At 44.0% G+C, this 17,179-nt stretch overlaps 1 protein-coding gene across 1 annotated transcript in view; it reads right to left on the minus strand.

Moving 5' to 3' along the window:
* Positions 1 to 1,061: 1,061 nt before the first annotated feature.
* The window catches only part of TSNAXIP1 (translin associated factor X interacting protein 1), a 28,098-nt gene continuing 11,980 nt past the window's right edge, over positions 1,062 to 17,179 (minus strand). Inside the window, exons 7-16 of the mRNA XM_067302846.1 lie at positions 14,629 to 14,764; positions 13,629 to 13,798; positions 12,017 to 12,176; positions 11,594 to 11,724; positions 9,807 to 9,935; positions 8,072 to 8,233; positions 6,951 to 7,060; positions 6,093 to 6,216; positions 5,213 to 5,319; positions 1,062 to 2,090 (exon numbers count right to left, since the gene is read on the minus strand). Of these exons, the coding sequence (XP_067158947.1) occupies positions 1,859 to 2,090; positions 5,213 to 5,319; positions 6,093 to 6,216; positions 6,951 to 7,060; positions 8,072 to 8,233; positions 9,807 to 9,935; positions 11,594 to 11,724; positions 12,017 to 12,176; positions 13,629 to 13,798; positions 14,629 to 14,764 (1,461 nt within the window). The 3' untranslated portion in view covers positions 1,062 to 1,858. The remainder of the gene's footprint in view (positions 2,091 to 5,212; positions 5,320 to 6,092; positions 6,217 to 6,950; positions 7,061 to 8,071; positions 8,234 to 9,806; positions 9,936 to 11,593; positions 11,725 to 12,016; positions 12,177 to 13,628; positions 13,799 to 14,628; positions 14,765 to 17,179) is intronic.

A 17,179-nucleotide genomic window follows, 5' to 3' on the forward strand; every position in this document is an offset into this window, starting at 1 on the left:
AGAGCATTTAAAGATAATGGAGAGAACCTCACAGGAAGCTGACGTTTTATGATGTTTTATTTTGTTGACTCCTCATTCAGTCCTGCTGCTAGGACACACTAACTGTTATGTTCTTGACCTGAACAACTTCCAGTTGAAGGGACTAGATGATAGTGCTTAGATGCCTGGGAATGTAAGAGGGAGAGGGAAGAGTCCTTATCTGTTCCTTCTCTTCTATTGAGAAGTGTTCAGCTTCTAATTGCAGTAAAGTCAGGGTTAACTAAATTCAGAATTTTTATGGAAATTGCCATCTTTCAAATCCTAACAATGTAATTTAAAGAGCAAAAGAAAGAAATACTTGGCACTGTGAACAGCAGTTAATCTTTTGGAACCTAAAATCCTCAGGGTGAAACAAATCAAAACAGATGATTCCTGCTTCTGTAGCCCAGTGCTGTCTCTAGCCTCCCCTTTAGGTGCCTTCTTGAAGAGCTTTGCAATGTAATGTTCATCTGCCAAACACTTTCTCTGTATTCAAGTTTCTTGCTCTTTTTAGATAAACTCAATTTTACTATATTACTACTGCTTGTTTTGGACCACTCCTAGAGATGTGTGCAGTTACGGCATTTGGTTTCTAGCTATATGATACTTCTCCTTTCTTAATCCACTTACAGCTCCTTTCCTGGTATTTTGCAACTTGTTTGTGCTGGAGATGTGTGGCACCACATTCAGTATTCAAGGCAGAAGTCCCAGGGGCCTCATACACTTGGTGGTACTTACTCTCACACAGGCTATGATGTCTTTCCACCTCACAAATGACATCAGGGTTTTTGCAGGAACCTCCTTGCAAATGCTCACAAAACTAGTGCTTTGTTATTTTGGGAAGGCATCTTCCCAAAAGGCAGCTGATTTCACAGCTTTCCCCTTTCTACTTTTCAATCCATGTTGTGAGAAAAGGAACAATTTGGGTAATTGGTTCTTGAATTTGTTTGCTCCACTTGCTCAAGAATTCAGGTATAACCATAGCAGACCTGCTTTCCTATGGGGGGGGGTGGGTTGCTTTAGGAACCCTTATTCCCCTTCCTGGAGAGGGCTATAGATAGAGAAGTCACTAAGGAATAGGAAAGACCAGTTGATGCCTGTGGTTGGAAGGGCAGTTACCAAAACACATGTGGTCTCTTCCCTGAAGCAAGGAACAGATTTCAGTGTTTCTATGTTTGGATTATTTTTGCCGCTCAGAGCTTGATTAAACTTATTCCTGGGGCAGCACTTGAATTTCTTTCAAAGTGACTATGCTGGACAACAGCCACTACACTGGGATAAATGTCTTCTTGGGGAAAGACATGCTAGCAAACCTGGCATAGTTTGAATTCTTTCACTTGCACACTTACCTAACTTTGAGGATGGCACCTTATTTTGCAAATGTATCTTGTGAAATCCTGCCTTTCTTCTCTGAGTCAATGAACCATAAGGCCTACTTCGCAAAAGGGCTAAAGCAACCACACTGCAGCCTTGAGTTTGGTGGTGACTCCCAGGTCCAAGTAATGACTGTTGGAGCATAGTCATTTTGTTACCAAGCAGAGAGCCCAATTTGCTGGGGTGCCCCAGTGCTGTGAGGATGTTAATCCTCTGTTTGGGGAGCAGTCAGCCTGACATATGCAAGTCTTGCTGAGCTGAAATGACTCTACATGGGTCACACAACTGCACTGAACTGCTTTGCTGCTTGAGCTGAAAAGTGCTTCTGATAGTTCAAACCAGCCTATCCTCTCAGCTGTTAGTTACTAGGTGGGTCTATATGTACATGGAAAGAGGTATTTAGTTCAGTAGGTCTGACTCATAGCTTTGTTCAAACAGTCTCTTATTCATAATACTAGAAGTCTCCTTACTCGCCTTCCTCACAGTCTGTCTTGCTTTCCTCTTTGGGTGAGGGCCCCACTCGTCTTACATCTCCAGCCAGCAGTCTCTCAAGTGCAGTTTCCACAGGCAGGACATCTTGATCTGTCTGTTCTTTTCCGACCTGATAAGCCAGGCCAATGTAGATATCTAATGTCTGATCATCAATATCGGGATCAACTGCGCAGAAGGCTGTCCTCAGATCATCTGCGTTCACCTCTCTGTTCAAAAACAACTCAGTCACTGCCATGCTATGTTATATGAAAGGAATATTTATGCATTTGCCCAACAGTGAGAATCCACATTGCTTGAAATGCAGAGCAGAAATGTCTTTCAGTACTAGTACCTCTGCCTGCACTAGTATCCCTTTGTTTTTTTAAATATACATGTAATAAAATCTGTTAAGCACTCAGATTTCAAAGTGAACAGAAGCTATGAAATGCCAGATAACCTGGGAAATCCTTATTTTGACTCTGTTGTGCATTATGATATCCTTCATTACATAATTATTTTTTCCCTTGTTAGTTCTGTGCCCACAGTCTTGCTTCATGGGCATCTAGCCCATCTGCAGTGTCATCCTCATTGCTCGGTGCCTGGCACAAGACTTCTTTTCTATGCAGTAGCTGCATCTTATTTTAAGGTGGAATTATCTGTCTATTCATCTCTAAGCTTGCAGTCCTCAGTACTTTTCACTCTCCCTGGTCCTCAGAACCAATTCTGTTCTGTACAGTGACTGAAATGAGGTCTTGTGAATACTTGACTTAGCAACCTTAATACTTTTCTTTAGTGAAGTTTTTGTGTAAATATTTAGGATAACACCCTCCCACTGCAATAAAACCTGAAGACCAGACTCTTAATCTACAAGGTCACAGGCTGACCTGCTTTGGATCACTGTTTAATCTTTAGAGGCAGCACATAAGCTTTTGCTGCTTGGGTGAATGGGGTAATTAATGTGGAGTGACGGGGGGGTGGCTAGGACACAGTCTCTGAGGATATGGAGGATTTTACTGATGGTTTTGGAGAGTCAAAGAATGGTGAGATGTGAGACTTCAGGTACTGGAGGGGACTATTAGTACAGCCAAGCTTCTCTACTCACTGCCTGCCATGTCCTTTACTGCCTCTCCCTGTCCTGACTCTCCTTTGCCTTGGGCTCCTCCTCTCCAGCTCAGCTCAGCGATCCTGTTCACTCTCTGCTTGCTAATTTTCTCACCCTGATCTTGGTTTCCTCAGCAAGTCCTAGTCACCCTTCTGCACTGCAGTTCCTGTTTTGACTCCTCCAGGCCTGGTCTTGTGCTGCCATTCCCACTCCTTAGTAAATGTTCTTTTGTTCTCCCTGGCTCCCCACTGCTCTCCCCAGTCTGTTTTCACAGTCATCACTGGCTTCTAGTCAGCACGTCCAGCCTATGCCCTCAAATGCTCCTGCTTGCCCAGGCAGTCCCAGCATTGCTTGCTCTTTCCACCCATTTGCTCCCCTTCCGTACTGGTTCCCAGTGCTCCCGCATCTCTGTTCTTGGCCTCTGCTGGGGCCTCAGCCTACTGCCTTTCCACAGGCTTCTTGCCTGGTCTCAAGGTGTTGGGCCCATCTACCCTCTCTTATCAGTTTCCCTCTGCTTCCCTGGTTCTTAGGTCAGCCGCTCTGTCTCTGCCCACTGTTCCCCTTGCCCAATTCTGTCTTCAGCAGTATGCCCAAGTCAGCCTTAGATGCTTAACCTAGTCGCAGACCCCTGACAGCTTCCAGGATCTTTATCTTGATCCTTTCTTGCTACCCTCCATGCTAGTGTTGTTCTGAGGGGACTCATCCTCTGCACTGCTTGGGCATCTCTTTGGGGTCCCTGCAGGCACAGGAGCAATGCAAGTTCAGGTACAATGTGTGCGCACGGTAAGGTTAGAAGGATGACAGAGAGAAAAGCACAACTCACCCCTGAGCTGGAACATGAGCGGTGAAAAGAAAATATGCCATTTCTCTGTAAAAGCCTAAGGCCCAAGTCATTAGCATCAGTGTTTACTACAGGCAGCAGAGTTTAAAACTGAGATTAATCTGAGGCTCTAGACCAGGGTCTCTAAGGATTTGAGAGCTGTCATTTTTTTCAGTAGATTCCTTTAGAAGGAGGAATGGTAAGAAGTGTACCATAACAGACACATGATTTTAGCTATAGTCAGGAGAGTTTCTAAAGGAAGCTGCAGAAATTTAACATGGTTTACATCTTTTGTTTTAGCTTTTCTGTTTTCTTTTTTTTTTGGTATGTCTAACAATGCTCTGGCTGAAATATTCCAGAAATCATCATCATTGGCAGACATGTGATGTAGGGTGTTCCCCTCCCCCCCCCAATCACCCTGGGAAATCATCCCCAATATGTATTTTCACAAAGTTTAAGCTGTTGAAAGTAGGGTCTTAAAATAGCTTGTGCTACTGCACTTTGAATATAAAACAATAGTAAGAGCTCAAAAAAACAGTTTGCCCTGTGACTGTGCTGGGTGCAACTTCCGACAGTTCTAGCTGCCTGTGCTGATGAGTGCAACTCTCACACTCCCTGCTGTGTGGTTGGGGTCAGTGTGGGAAGTCTGATCACTGTGTGACTTCTCAGCCATGTCCCAGATCTACATTGTGTTAAGGAAATCAAAGCAAGCCAAGGAGAAGGTCTCCATCCCTACCACCAGGTACATCTGGGGCAGCAGGAGTTTGTTGCTGATGTTCTACCAATGCACTACCAATGCTCTCAAGGACCTATTCTCCTGCTGGGTTGGTGTATCCTGCTGGTGACCAGAGAAGCAGAGGCCTAAGTGTGTTAGTTGCCTACCTGGGAAAGTAAGGCATTTGGGTTACATTAGAGGCTATCTCCTTTTTCAGGTTAGTAAAATAACAGAATATATATGTACTGTGGTAATAGCTGCAGTCCCTCAGATCCAGGGATCTCCGAAGGGGGGAGCTAGTCTCTGGATGGGGGTGCTGTCAGAGGTCACTGAAGGAGATGTGATGCAGCAGGTCTGTGTGAGTCTGGTGCAGCTTTCCAGCACTGTGGATGAGTTACAGTAACCTCCAGTGATCCCCGGTGCCTGTGCAAGTGTTAGCTCTCCAGGGGTCCCTTCCAATCTCAACCATTCTGTGATTCTGTAATGTCCCTCACAGAGACTTGGAGCAGGCCCTAAAGGACTGAGCTAGGCTGAGGAAAGATGGAAATGCCACTTAACTGCTAAAACACAGGAAGGCTCAATATTTTGACTGAGCAGAAGGTCCAGTGTGATCCTGCTGCTTGTACATGCTTGTACAGATTGTCTGTGGACTGTAAGTCCTTTGAGTCAGCTTTTGTGTAATGGGGGTTCAGCCCTTTTCCTTCATACTTACATCAAATCTCCCAGCTTGCTCTTCAGCTCTCTCAGATACTCATGCTTCTCGCTTTCATACTGGTTCCTAATCATTGTAATGAAAGGTTCAGCATTCCCCTCTTCATCCTGAAAGTGGTTACAGGCACATTAGCACAGAATTTCATGTTCCACCCAATCTGGGTAGGAGACATTCCCCAACGTATATTCAAATAACTGAGCCATCCTAGAAAGGAAGTCTCTTGCTGTCTTGGACTGGGGGGGGGAACATCCTCTCTGCCTTCCCCTGGAAAGAAATTCCCTTTAATGTGGTAAGAGTTCTGTAGAATAAAGCACATTGCTCCTTTGGCCACAGCACTGAATACACAGCTCATTTCAGCAGACTTTCCCCAAACACTGCCTGTCCTAGAGCAGTGAAAAGCATCACCTCCCATGTCCACAGAGGAGAAAGAGGGTAAACCATCACAACTGTCAGTTGCCCCTGCTGCATTGTCACTCATACAGCAGCCATGCTTCCCTAAGCCTTCTAAATAATTCAGTTTAGTGATAATGCTAGGACAGGGTAGATATTTATTTAACTTTGAGTCCAAATTTGGAGTCAAGGTGCTGAAATACAGGAGCAAAAATAAAATGCAAATGCATCAATAGTCCATGCAAGCCTTTTGCCTTTGGAGAGATGCTTGTGATTTTTTTTTTCCAGTGTAAAGTTCAAATAAAGAGAAGGAATATGGAAAAACTTTTCCTATCACCAAAAAGGAACAAGCTTGCTTTGCCATTGTCTGCAGATGGCCTTCAAATATTAGAGCCTGTGGTGGGGGCTGCAGATATGTTAATCTGATAAGCTTGGAATCTATTTGCTTACTGTCTGAGTCAAAAGGAAAATTTAAGAAATAACAACTTACTTCATTGAATAAGGATCTGTAGCTGATGAGGTCTTCAGCACTGTCTAGCTTGTATCTGCTTGCATCAACTAGTTCTTGGATTGAATCATTCTTTTTCAGGGGAAAAACTTCCCTCAGAGCCATGCTGTATGGAGACAGGAAGCACAGACATAGGTGTGTGTGCTGTTACTGTATGCACAGATAATGCATGCCAGTATGGCTGGCAGTGTTTTAGGCTACCAGAGGTCACACGTGTGCCTGTATTCCAAGGGTCAAATCTTCAAAAAGTCATTGCTTTCATGGGGAAAAGCATTTCAAGAAGTGCGTGCACCCACCAAATACCAAAACGGGAAAGGTTTCACCAGAGCTCAGGCCTCAGGCGCATGTTGAATGCTGAACCATTTGGGAAAAATCTCAATGCAACTGTGAGTATTGATTACCTGGCAGCCTAGACCAAATTGGCTAGCATGTCTGTACCAGTGATGTGTTCCCAGCTGAAGGGCTGGAAATGGCTGCATCTCTTCTGCACCATGGCCCCCAAAATGCTGTATTTAGCTATCATTGAATATCGCACATGAAAGCACAGCTGATGATTGATTAACTGGGAGAGGACTGACAAATCTTGCATCGGTAGCAGAATTCACAGAAATGCTTTATATCCTATCAGGAGCTCATGGGAGCACCACATAGGGGTCCCATATCTCCTCAGTTAGAGGAGCCAGCTGTGTATGGCTGGCCTCACAGAAATTTAACTCTGAAAGAGAGAATGCTCCCCTGGCTGTGCTGGCAGGTGAGCAAGGCAGACAGACTCAGCATATCAAAACATCCAATGTGTGCCACAAACGGGCAGAGCTCAGTGGGCAACAGTTGGCCTCTTGCCTGAACTGCTCGCTGGTCAGGGATCCGGTGTTTGAGCTATCGCAGGCAGCCAACTCCTTTTGCAGATTGGAAATCAGCTGATTCTGGCCATGGTACCGTTCTTCACCCACCTGTGAAATAGGGAAGGTTCACAGGTCAGTAAACACCCCATCTGTTATCCCTTGGACTACCCTCAGGAGGGCAACAAAAATGCAAAAGGACTATGCCCCCTCTTACATCAACTTTTACCTGAGCTGCTTGTAGTTATTTACAAATAATGAAGCAAGCAACACAGTGGCTTGCAGGGCAGCTGTTTGCAATAGTTTCTTGTTGAAAAACTTGTTCCATGTGTCACCACATGCAGGAGCTCTGAGGCAGACAGCTAGAATGGCTCTGCAGATGTGTCAGGGGCCTGGGGCAGAGGCTTGCCTCAGGAATGAGCTCTTAAACCTCTCTCAGAGCAGCTCTTAAACTCTCAGATGGCACTCTGGGTCCCCCAGAATGATAGCAGCCCCTCTGCCTGATGGCTCCACAGTATCCCTGACACTCCTCCACTTTCAAGCAAGATGTAAGTAGGGCCAGTATAAGGTTTCCACATGATGGGAGAAGCAGCTGCAGCACCAGAAGAGAATACAGGGCTACATGTCTGCATGATGGAGAGATGTGGTGAGCTAGAGCTCTCCAGCACCAAAAGAACTGGGAGGTAGGGAGTGAGGCTGCCAGGGCCTGCACAATGCTGCATTTCAGAGACAGTGCCTTGATCTTCACATAGACTGCATAAGGACAAATCATGAGTGGTTTAAGGAAAGGCCTACTGAGAAAAACAGGAATGTATATAAATGCTGCAAACACAAACTTCTCCCTGGAGAGGGCAGATATGATGTGATGAAAGCATCTCAAAGAAATGGGGTCTTCTAGGAGCTCTACTGGAAGTAGCAATAGCCCTGCTATGTCTTGCATGTACCTGATTCTCGTCTCTAGTATGTCTCTGTGTTTACTTCTGCTCTCACCGGAGGTGCAGGTTCCAGGGTGTGGGAATGGGAGGTGCAGCTACTTTGCAGAGGAACACTTCCCCTGCCTTCTGTCTGTCACAAGAGAGATGTCTGGGCAGAAGTGTGGCCCTGCGTTGGGGGGTTGCCTACCTTCCCAGTAAGTATGTCATAGAATGAACTCATGACATGGTTTGATTGATAGAGTCGCATGTTCTCATACAAGGTGTAAGACCATTCCATGGCAGCAGCATCTCCATACTTCTTCTGGAGGTAGCTGAGAAAGAACTCAGGAAGACTGGATCGCTTCCCTGTCTGTGGATAACAAGTGAGTAACTCCCATATGCAGCAGAATTTAATCAAATCTGACAGGCTGATTGCAGCTGTTTTCAAATGGATGTGTGTCTTACTGGGATCTCTGCTAACACAGTGCTAGTGCTGACTGCATATTTGTTCTCTACAAACAGGTAAGTTCATGCTGAAGCTCTTCTGTTGCTGAGACCACTGACAAAGTTGCTCTTCTCCTGCCTATTTTTGTAAAATTTATAGGAACTTACCACCTTTGAGGCACTACCCCCCCTGTCAGATTTAGCTGATTTGAGCTCATGGGTTCAGAACGGGAAGCAGTTATTGGTGAAAATTAGAGCCGAACAGTGAGTGCATCAACCTTATTTCCCCAGGAAACTGAGCTAAAAGTAAAAAGACAGCTGCCATAGAAAACATTAAGGTGTTTACGGGTGATCTCAGAGATGTTTTTAGGCTCCTAGCTCAAGAGAAGAAATCCGTATCATAACGCTGCCTCTCTGAAGGTTGCTCTCATATGACTGAGGTGCAGTAAATAGGCTTGCCAAAGATCTGGGGAGATGATATACTTATCTCTAACACGGGAAAAGTTAAATGGCCACTTTTATTCTGTTGCTGAGTCTTGCATCTACCCAGACAGGCAACCCATAATGTCTGCCTTGGCAGAGAACACACATCTCACCCCTTCGGCCTCCAGTTCTCACTCCCAACCCACCCTGGACAAAGAAGGGGAACCCTGTTTTTTTTTTTTTTGTAACAAGGCCAAGCACTTTTACACTAATTCCTTTATCAATCTAAGTGATTTTTCTGTCCCTGGCCACTCATTTGTCCTGCATGCCACCTATTCCTCTCTTGCATTGGCACAAATTCTACGGAGCTTAATAGTTGACTGTGCAGGGAACCTGACCTGGGTTAAAATCAATCCAGCAAGAAACCTTGGACATGCTTTGACTTGGTCTCCAAGTTTTCTCTTACTTAAGAGCAGAGACCTGCATAGTCACAGTGGTGTCCTGGTCTACAGGGCACCATCACAGCCCAGAACAGTAGCAGTCAGGTGTAGCTAAGGACTTAGAGTCATGAGCATAGCTGACTTACCTCAGGGTGACTGTACTGCTTCCTCCCTTGGGCTTCCTGACTTGTGGAGCTTTCTTCAGGGACAGCCCTACTGCTCTTGCAACAGCTGTTGGACCACTGCAGTTTACAGCCTTGTGCATCAAAGAAACCAGCACTAATATTGGTTTCCTGAATGCCTCCCAAGTTGCAGTTGTGTCTGGGCAGCAGCTACTCCATAAACGCTCAGCTATCCCTGGAGCAGAAGCTGGAGAAGAAATCCCTTAGAACTGGGATGGAGCTACTCTGGCTATCCACGTGGTGCTGTTGTAACTCATAAATCAATTCCCTGGGGAGCTGTGGCAGACACAGGGTTATTGCCAGCTCAGGCCATTTGTTCTTATAATGTTTTATGTGGCTGAATCCAGGTGAAGCACTAGGTGGGACATGGGTGAGACCCTATCTGTCCAAACTATTCCATCTGGGCTGACTGTCATAGCAAATGCTGTTTGCAGAAAAGGAAAGTAAAACAAACCTGCTGTTCTAGTGCAATTTTCTCTCTCCAGACATCCTTTAGGATAGTCACTACATCCTTCTTACTCAGCTTTTTATTCCTGACTTCACCTTCATACCTCAGGTACACAGGAACGTTGTCACCTTTGCCCTAAGCAATGAAAAAGAAGCAGAGATATAGATAAGGCATTCACCTCACTGGCAGCGATGCAACACCAAAGCCATGTCCTTAGCATCTAAAGCCATAAAAAGAGTCTTTTGTGTGGGTCTCATTCCCAGCACTATAAGACAGACACCTGCTAACATCTCTGCAGTGTGTCTCAACTGCTCCTGCATGGACCTGCTTAAGTTGGGGCCCACTTTATCAGATTGCTCATTCCCCACAGTAACACTACTCAAACCTTCTGTCATTAGTGACATTTTGGTTGTGTCCTGTTGTGTCCAGGCAGCTGTTAGCACTTTTGGTCACTAGTGTAATATATCTGCAATCACTAACATTTTTATTACAGTGGAACTAGGCTTAAAGCCCTCTGTGTTGTACAGTACATGGAGCCCTTTCAGATGAGGAGTATGTACAATGAATCTAATCTATTGGGAGCCAAACATAGCAATGTTTGAGGTCTGTGCCAGGACCTCTACTGAAGCATATGAAGATGCACCTTGTTTTAGTGTATTGAACAGTTCTGATGCAAGTCCTGCAAGCTGAAGCATAACATGAAGACATACTACTGCTTGGCTTGCTCTTGCTGAGATGAAAGGCCCTGCTCCCCGCCACCCTGCCCTCCAACTCAGCTTGCTACAGCTCCAGGAAACATAGAAAAACAGAAGTGTTTTCTTTTTTGTCTGATGAGTTGAATAGATGTACTGGTGATCAGAGGAGCACTGGAGGAGGTGTGAGGAAGGGCTGGAACTCTAGCTGTGGAGGGGAAGGGGGTGGGTCCTTCTCTCAGTGGCAGTGAGCTACTAGACCTTGTCCTTAGACAAAATGGGACTGTGGGTGATGCTCTGCCCAGCAAAAATGGAAGAAAAAAGATAGTCCTTCAGAAGATCCAATAATGGCAGGGCAAACAGTTTAAGCTTCTGAAAAGACTGAGGAAGAGAGGTTGGAAGGAGCAAGGAAATGCTACTCTGTCCATGAGAAAAGAAGTTTGGATTCAGTCATGTTTGGTATCATGTGAAGAACCCTTGAAACATTTCATGGTTCCTGTATCATTTCCTGATCCTCCTGCATGCTGAGGTGGAATGCAATTGGGCAGTGTGAGCTGAATTAACTCCCTGATGCCATCAAAAGGAGTCATTCCCTACTCTTGCTACTTACTCTAAGCAGTTTCATTCACTAAATCAAAAAACTAACCTGGGAAAAAATGAATACTGCTTTGCTGGATCTACAAGTAGAGTCTACTTCCCTGGCAGCAGAGCCAGAACCATGTATAGCAGAGAGAACATGGTTGGGAGCAGGGGGAGAAGGACAAGATCTTTCAGCAGCAGCAAGGTGTTAAAATGACTCTGCCATATCGTGAAGCATTAGTAAGGGACTCTAGCCTACTAGTATTACTTGCATGTCTGATGACTCATGTAATATCATTGTGAAGCGAGGCTGCTTCAGCTGTATCTTCAGGTATGCTCATTCTTAGTTTCTGCTCCTCTATAGCACTTGAGTTTCCCTAGCTTAAAGTTTTCATTGATTATACTAATGGGAAGGTGAACATTGAAGACACCAAGTCCAGCCATGAAGCAACACATTCTCCCATCCTGCTAATAGGCAATTAATCTTAATGAAAACGAGCAGAGAAGAAAGCTTGCACATACCCATCCAAGGAAGACATGTCTCTCTTTCAGTACTCCTGTTCCTATTTCTTCCAGAAGCATATCCACTAGCTGATCACTGGTTTTCCCCTCAACCAGAGAGCTCCACCGGTCAGCTCCACCAGGAATCACTTCTGCAAGAGCAGAAAGACACTGAGCTGCTAGAAAAAGAGATCATGCCCATGCATAGCGGTTTTGTGTGAATTCATTAGGAGCTTTACAACAAATGCAGATCTCTAGACATGTAGTTCATCTCCTAAGATGTATAAGGCAAAACAGTATACACTGAAAGCTCCTATCTCTCAGAGACCACTTCTTCCCTAAAAGCCTGGGAGAAAATGGGATGTTCCAGGTAAGAAATGCACAACAGCGGAGTGTTTAAAGATGAGGTGTCCCAAGCAAATCACTATTAAAGAAAGGTGGCACCTGAACACTTTGCCCAGTTTGGCCGGGGTGTGCAACTGCGCTGAACTTCTTGGAGTTCAATGAAAACATTGTTTCGCTCTTCTGCAGTCTCTCTGTGGATTTCTAGCAGCATGTCATATTCCATATGGAGCTGATCAAAATCTTTCTGCTGGGTCTTCATCTAAAGCATACAGAAAGCAGGATGATAGTAAACTCATTACAGTAATACAGAATTTTTCTGTTGTCAGACAGCCCAGGTGAGCAGTCAATGTAGTCCAAGGACTTATGGAGAGCTGTCCCTGGCTATTGCCTTTAGATGGGAAGAAAAAGTAAATTATTTAATAATTTTTACTGTTACCATTTACAAAAACTTCTGATAAAACACGTCAATGACACTTTTACATGCGTTTTTTGTGTTTAAAAAACAGATCTTAATCCAATAGGAAGTAGCTGGAGAAACATACATAGGTTTCTAGGAATTTTTATACTCATCCCCTTCAGTTTGACTGTTCTTTACTTAGAAAGTATTTCTTTTTCATATGATTTATCTTTGCTACCAGCACAAAGATACATCATGATCCAGAGGTAAACACAGCTCTAATCTGGGATTTGAGGACTGTGCTTGCATCTATATGCCATGATGTAGGGACATGCACACTGGATCAAGTTGTGCTAATGGTCAGGGCTAGAATGAAGCTGCTGATGATCCAAATGTATCTTAAACAAACCGCTACAATCTTTCTGAAGCACAAAGACAAATGGCACTTTTTTGCTGCACTGGAGGTTCACATCCATCACAATTGTGCACTACATGATGGGATTCAGTGCGTTCTCTTTCTCATCCCCCTTCTAGAGACCAGGTCATGTGACTGCTGGTGCTCTGCCACTGCTGGGCAGGTTGGAATCAGACCCCATCCTAGTTGCTGGTGTGTGATATCCCTTTGCTGTCCTGCATGTGACATGCCATTGTTCCTGTGCATCTCCAGCATAAGCCAGGCATCAAATGTTTATTCTGAAAAGGCAGCAAACAGATACAACATAGGGAACCTAGTCCAGTTTTATCACAGCGGGAAAACGCATTGATCATCCCTCTAAGCTTGTGCTGAGTTGATGAACCTGGAGTTGCTGGTTGGCTAAAGAAGCCATTTAGTACCGGAAAAGGCAAAAAACCCATATAGGTAGATATGCACTAGTAGCCCAGCTCAGTGTTGTTTTCAGTTAGCCACAGTTTGGAGAAAACTGTGTGATGTATGCGAGATGCACCTAGTTCATTGAATTACTTATATGATGACTTAGAACAGTAATTCCGAAGCTGTAATCTGTGGGCTGTTGGTGGTTTGTGGGCCAATATTGCTTGTATGGTGTTATTTCAATTAAAACCAATGATAAGTATTTGTGATGGTATACTAATTTTGAGTGTTCAAGTAGTCTGTGATTCCAAAAATTTGGGAACTTTTGGAGTTTAGAAGACTCCACACAGTGGCTTTTCATTTCTTTCATGTAAAAAGGAACAAAGAAATGCCAGTATGGGAGTTCTGGGTTTACTGAGTCCTTATCCCAACCTGAATACTGAAGCATCACATTATGTTTGCATTTATGTGGTATAGCATTAAAATTAGGAGCTCATGCTCACCTCCTGAAGTAAATCAGAATATTTTTTCTCCAGTGATTCAAAATCTCTCCTGGGCACAACATCTCCATAGTCTGCTATCATTCTGTTTAGTTCCACCTGGGCTTTTGTGAGGTCCTGCTGAGCTATCTTTAATGCCAAAGTTAACTTCACCACATCTTCACTCTTGACATCTTTAAACAACAGTCATTGATGAAAGGTCATGACAGTAAAATTACATATGTAGTTTTCTAAATCATTTATTATAGTCTTAGATCATATAAGCTACAAAGTGACTGCAGGAGTTGAACAGGCATACTGCAAGTCCTGAATTATATTGCAGTGGCACATTCACACCCATTGCCTCCTCTCCCATGCATACATACATCTTCAAAGGCCCAATCTTCATTTTGATTAATAGAAAGGAGCAAAGGAGGGGTGAGCCCTTATGCAATGGGTACAGCTAGTAAGTGCAGAGCAGAAGCATGGTGGGTGCCTGAACCCAGACTGTGGATCAAGAGAGGCCATTTACTGAAAGGCCCCCCACCACCATGAGTAACCCGCATGCCACAAATGCCAGTAAATTCCTTAAATGCAGATATTTGTGACACCTGAATCTCAGCAGATTGTCCATCCTTGTGGACAGGCACAAAACTGCTGGCTGTGGCTGAGTAAGACTCTCAAGTGCTGACAGCTGGCACTGGAGTCAAAAAACATAAGAACCTTTTGCATCAGGCAGCTCCTGCCTTCATCTTAGCTGTTGTGCTAAGCAAGAGAGTACAAGAATACAAGCAATGACTTACTGAATCAGACCAGACTATTAGTAGGTACATTCCCGCCTCTTCCCTTTAGAAAATATTTAGGCACTTTTTGTCCATGAATTTGTCTAATTTCTTTTAAGATTCAAAGCATCTCTGAAGATATTTCAGAGATATTCTTATTTTTTTCCTGCAATGCTGCACACATAGGTCTTTATCTGGGTCTTCGGGCAGGATGGGTTCCTTCAGAGATCCACTTTCTCTACCTTGGACTTGGTGAAGTGTCAGGCCCAACTGTTCATTGTGCATTTCATTCATGTTTGCTAGAAGCAGTTTGCGGGCATGGTACTCATTGAGATAGCGAATGTACTCCTCAGCCAAGCTCTTTTGCAGATGCTCCACCTGCAGGAAACAGAGGCTTGAACTGATCAGGAGCACAGCATCAGTGGGAACTCTTGGACTAGCTTGATGAGACTAGAGCAGAAACTGAAGAGTGGAGAATGGTATAAGGGAAACAAAGTGGAAAGCACTGAAGCAGGAGAGTGGGCAAGAGATAACACTGTAGAAAAGGATGGGTTGGGTAGGAATATGACAGAAGTGTTCAAACTCAGGAGTGAGTGTGTCGAAGGGAGCTCCATTTGAGTGTTTAGTCTTCTAGAGAGTTAATTATATACAGTCCGGAGTTTCACCATTTCTCTGTTGTAAGCTCATATCTAGAAAACCTTCCAGCAACATATTCTACCCTGTTGTTGGTGACACAGGAGAGAAAAAAGCTGCTTCTCTTACCACTTTACTCCACTGGAACTGGTGACAGAGAATTATCTTGGATAGCAACACAGGATTGTCTTTGTGTTGTATTTTTCAATATTTGTTGTAACTTAAAATTTTAATTGTATTTAAAATTATTTAGTGGCAAAGTAAAACAAACAGAAATCTGGAACTCTAAAAACTGGTATTATGTGTAAAACCTTAGTTCATTCCCATGATGTGCTTTTCATTACTTGATCACATCCTGTCACTGCTGATGCCTGCCTCATCTGCTATACAGGGAATGAATCAAGATACTCTTTTTCTTACTGCTCGGAAGACAACTGTTACCTCAGAGAATTCTTATTATTTTCTTATGGAAGATGAAAAATGTGTTTGTCTCATAAAGACACAAGCTGTCTGGAGCAATGCTATTTTGCCTATGTCTTTAGATCATCATAGCACTGCCACCAACAAACAAGTCGGCAGCTTGGATGGATCCTTCCAAGGAATATTCGAACATCTAACTGTGACACAGATAGAATATTTGAGTGTTGCCTCAAAAATGGAATACTACTTTTAGCAGAATTATTCTTCCCAACCTCCTTCAGCTCCCAGACTACAAAATTTAAATAGCCCAGGCTAAAATTTGGCTTCTAGGCTCTATTCTCAGTTAAGGAAAACAAAACTTTGCACAGCTTCTCAGTTGCCTAGTGTTTAAATTGGGATAATTCTAATTTCTTGCTTATAAGAGAAGGTTCTGTGTGGTTGCATGCAGCAGGAAGGCCTGTGAATATCAACAAGAGGAGAAACTGGGTGTACATCTAGGACTGCAAATGGAAGGTATATTTATGAGCACTTTGATTTAGCTAGTGAAATCAAAACCTCTAAGGTTCAACAAGTGCTAGCTGTATGAATAAGGAGCCTATATAGTCTATGCTGAAGCTTGTTTTTCTTCATCTTTACCACTATAAAGTAATTAAACTAGTAGATGAAAATAAATTCAGGTAGGAATCCTCATGCTGTTATCACACCTGTGACTACAGCAGAATTGCTGTGTTTGACAAAGACTCTCTGTCTCTTCCTGGTGCTCAGGATATTTAAGCATTTTCCACCAGGAGGGTGGCACAACTCTGGGATGGGCTGCCCAGGCAGGGATCACCATCCTCAGAGGCTCATGGCTGACCTGAAGCAGGTCACCTGTAGGTGATAGTACTGCATCATGTGGGAGGTTGGGCTGGACATTCCAGGTGTTCCATCCAACCAGCATTTCTATGATACTTCTGAATTAGCTATAGTAGCTGTCAGGGCCCTGAGAGTACTAATTGTCCTTAATTGTCCTGACCAGCCTCATCTCCTCCTCCACCTGTACACCCTCTGCCCATAGCCCAGGACATGGTCATCAGCACTTGCTTGGGTGCTGTGAGACTGTGCTGCAGTTACTCTCAGGTCTTGGCTCGCTCTACCTCATAAGGCAGCACTGCTCTTGTTGCTCCCTAATAGTAGCATCATTTCAGCCCGAGTAGCTGAAGTTGTTTGAGAACTGTACAAACTGAAAATTCAAATTGGAAAGACTGAACTAGTCTTGCCTATAGATATAATGCAGCTCCATTTGCAGTAAAGTGAATGATACAGATTTAAAGATGTGTAAGGGTACAATGTTGTGTAAGAGTACATTCGCTTTTAGGTAAGAACTTAAAAGCAAAGGAGTGAGTGGAGTGAAAGTAAGAACTCCTGTGATAACTGTGGAGCCATATGGTCAATTGTATTTCTCAGAGACTGTCTCACTGACCTTCTGCTAATGTATTATCTCCCTCAGCTATTACTGAAATTCTGCTCTCAGCAACTTAAGGCATCAGCTATTAAAAAAATCCAGCATTAGTACCAGAAAGATATTTCTTTCCTCCCCACTTTAAATGTGACTCTGCAAGAGTCGGATGGGACAACAGATGCAAGTGAAAAATTCTGACAACAGCACTATAGGCTATTTTGAAGGAATGGGATATTCTCTAGAGTTGGCTGAGATCCAGCATCAATGCCAGGCCTAGCATGCCAGATGTTCAGTGCCTG

This window comes from Apteryx mantelli, chromosome 10 (assembly GCF_036417845.1).
Source record: "Apteryx mantelli isolate bAptMan1 chromosome 10, bAptMan1.hap1, whole genome shotgun sequence".
NCBI classification, from domain to species: domain Eukaryota; kingdom Metazoa; phylum Chordata; class Aves; order Apterygiformes; family Apterygidae; genus Apteryx; species Apteryx mantelli.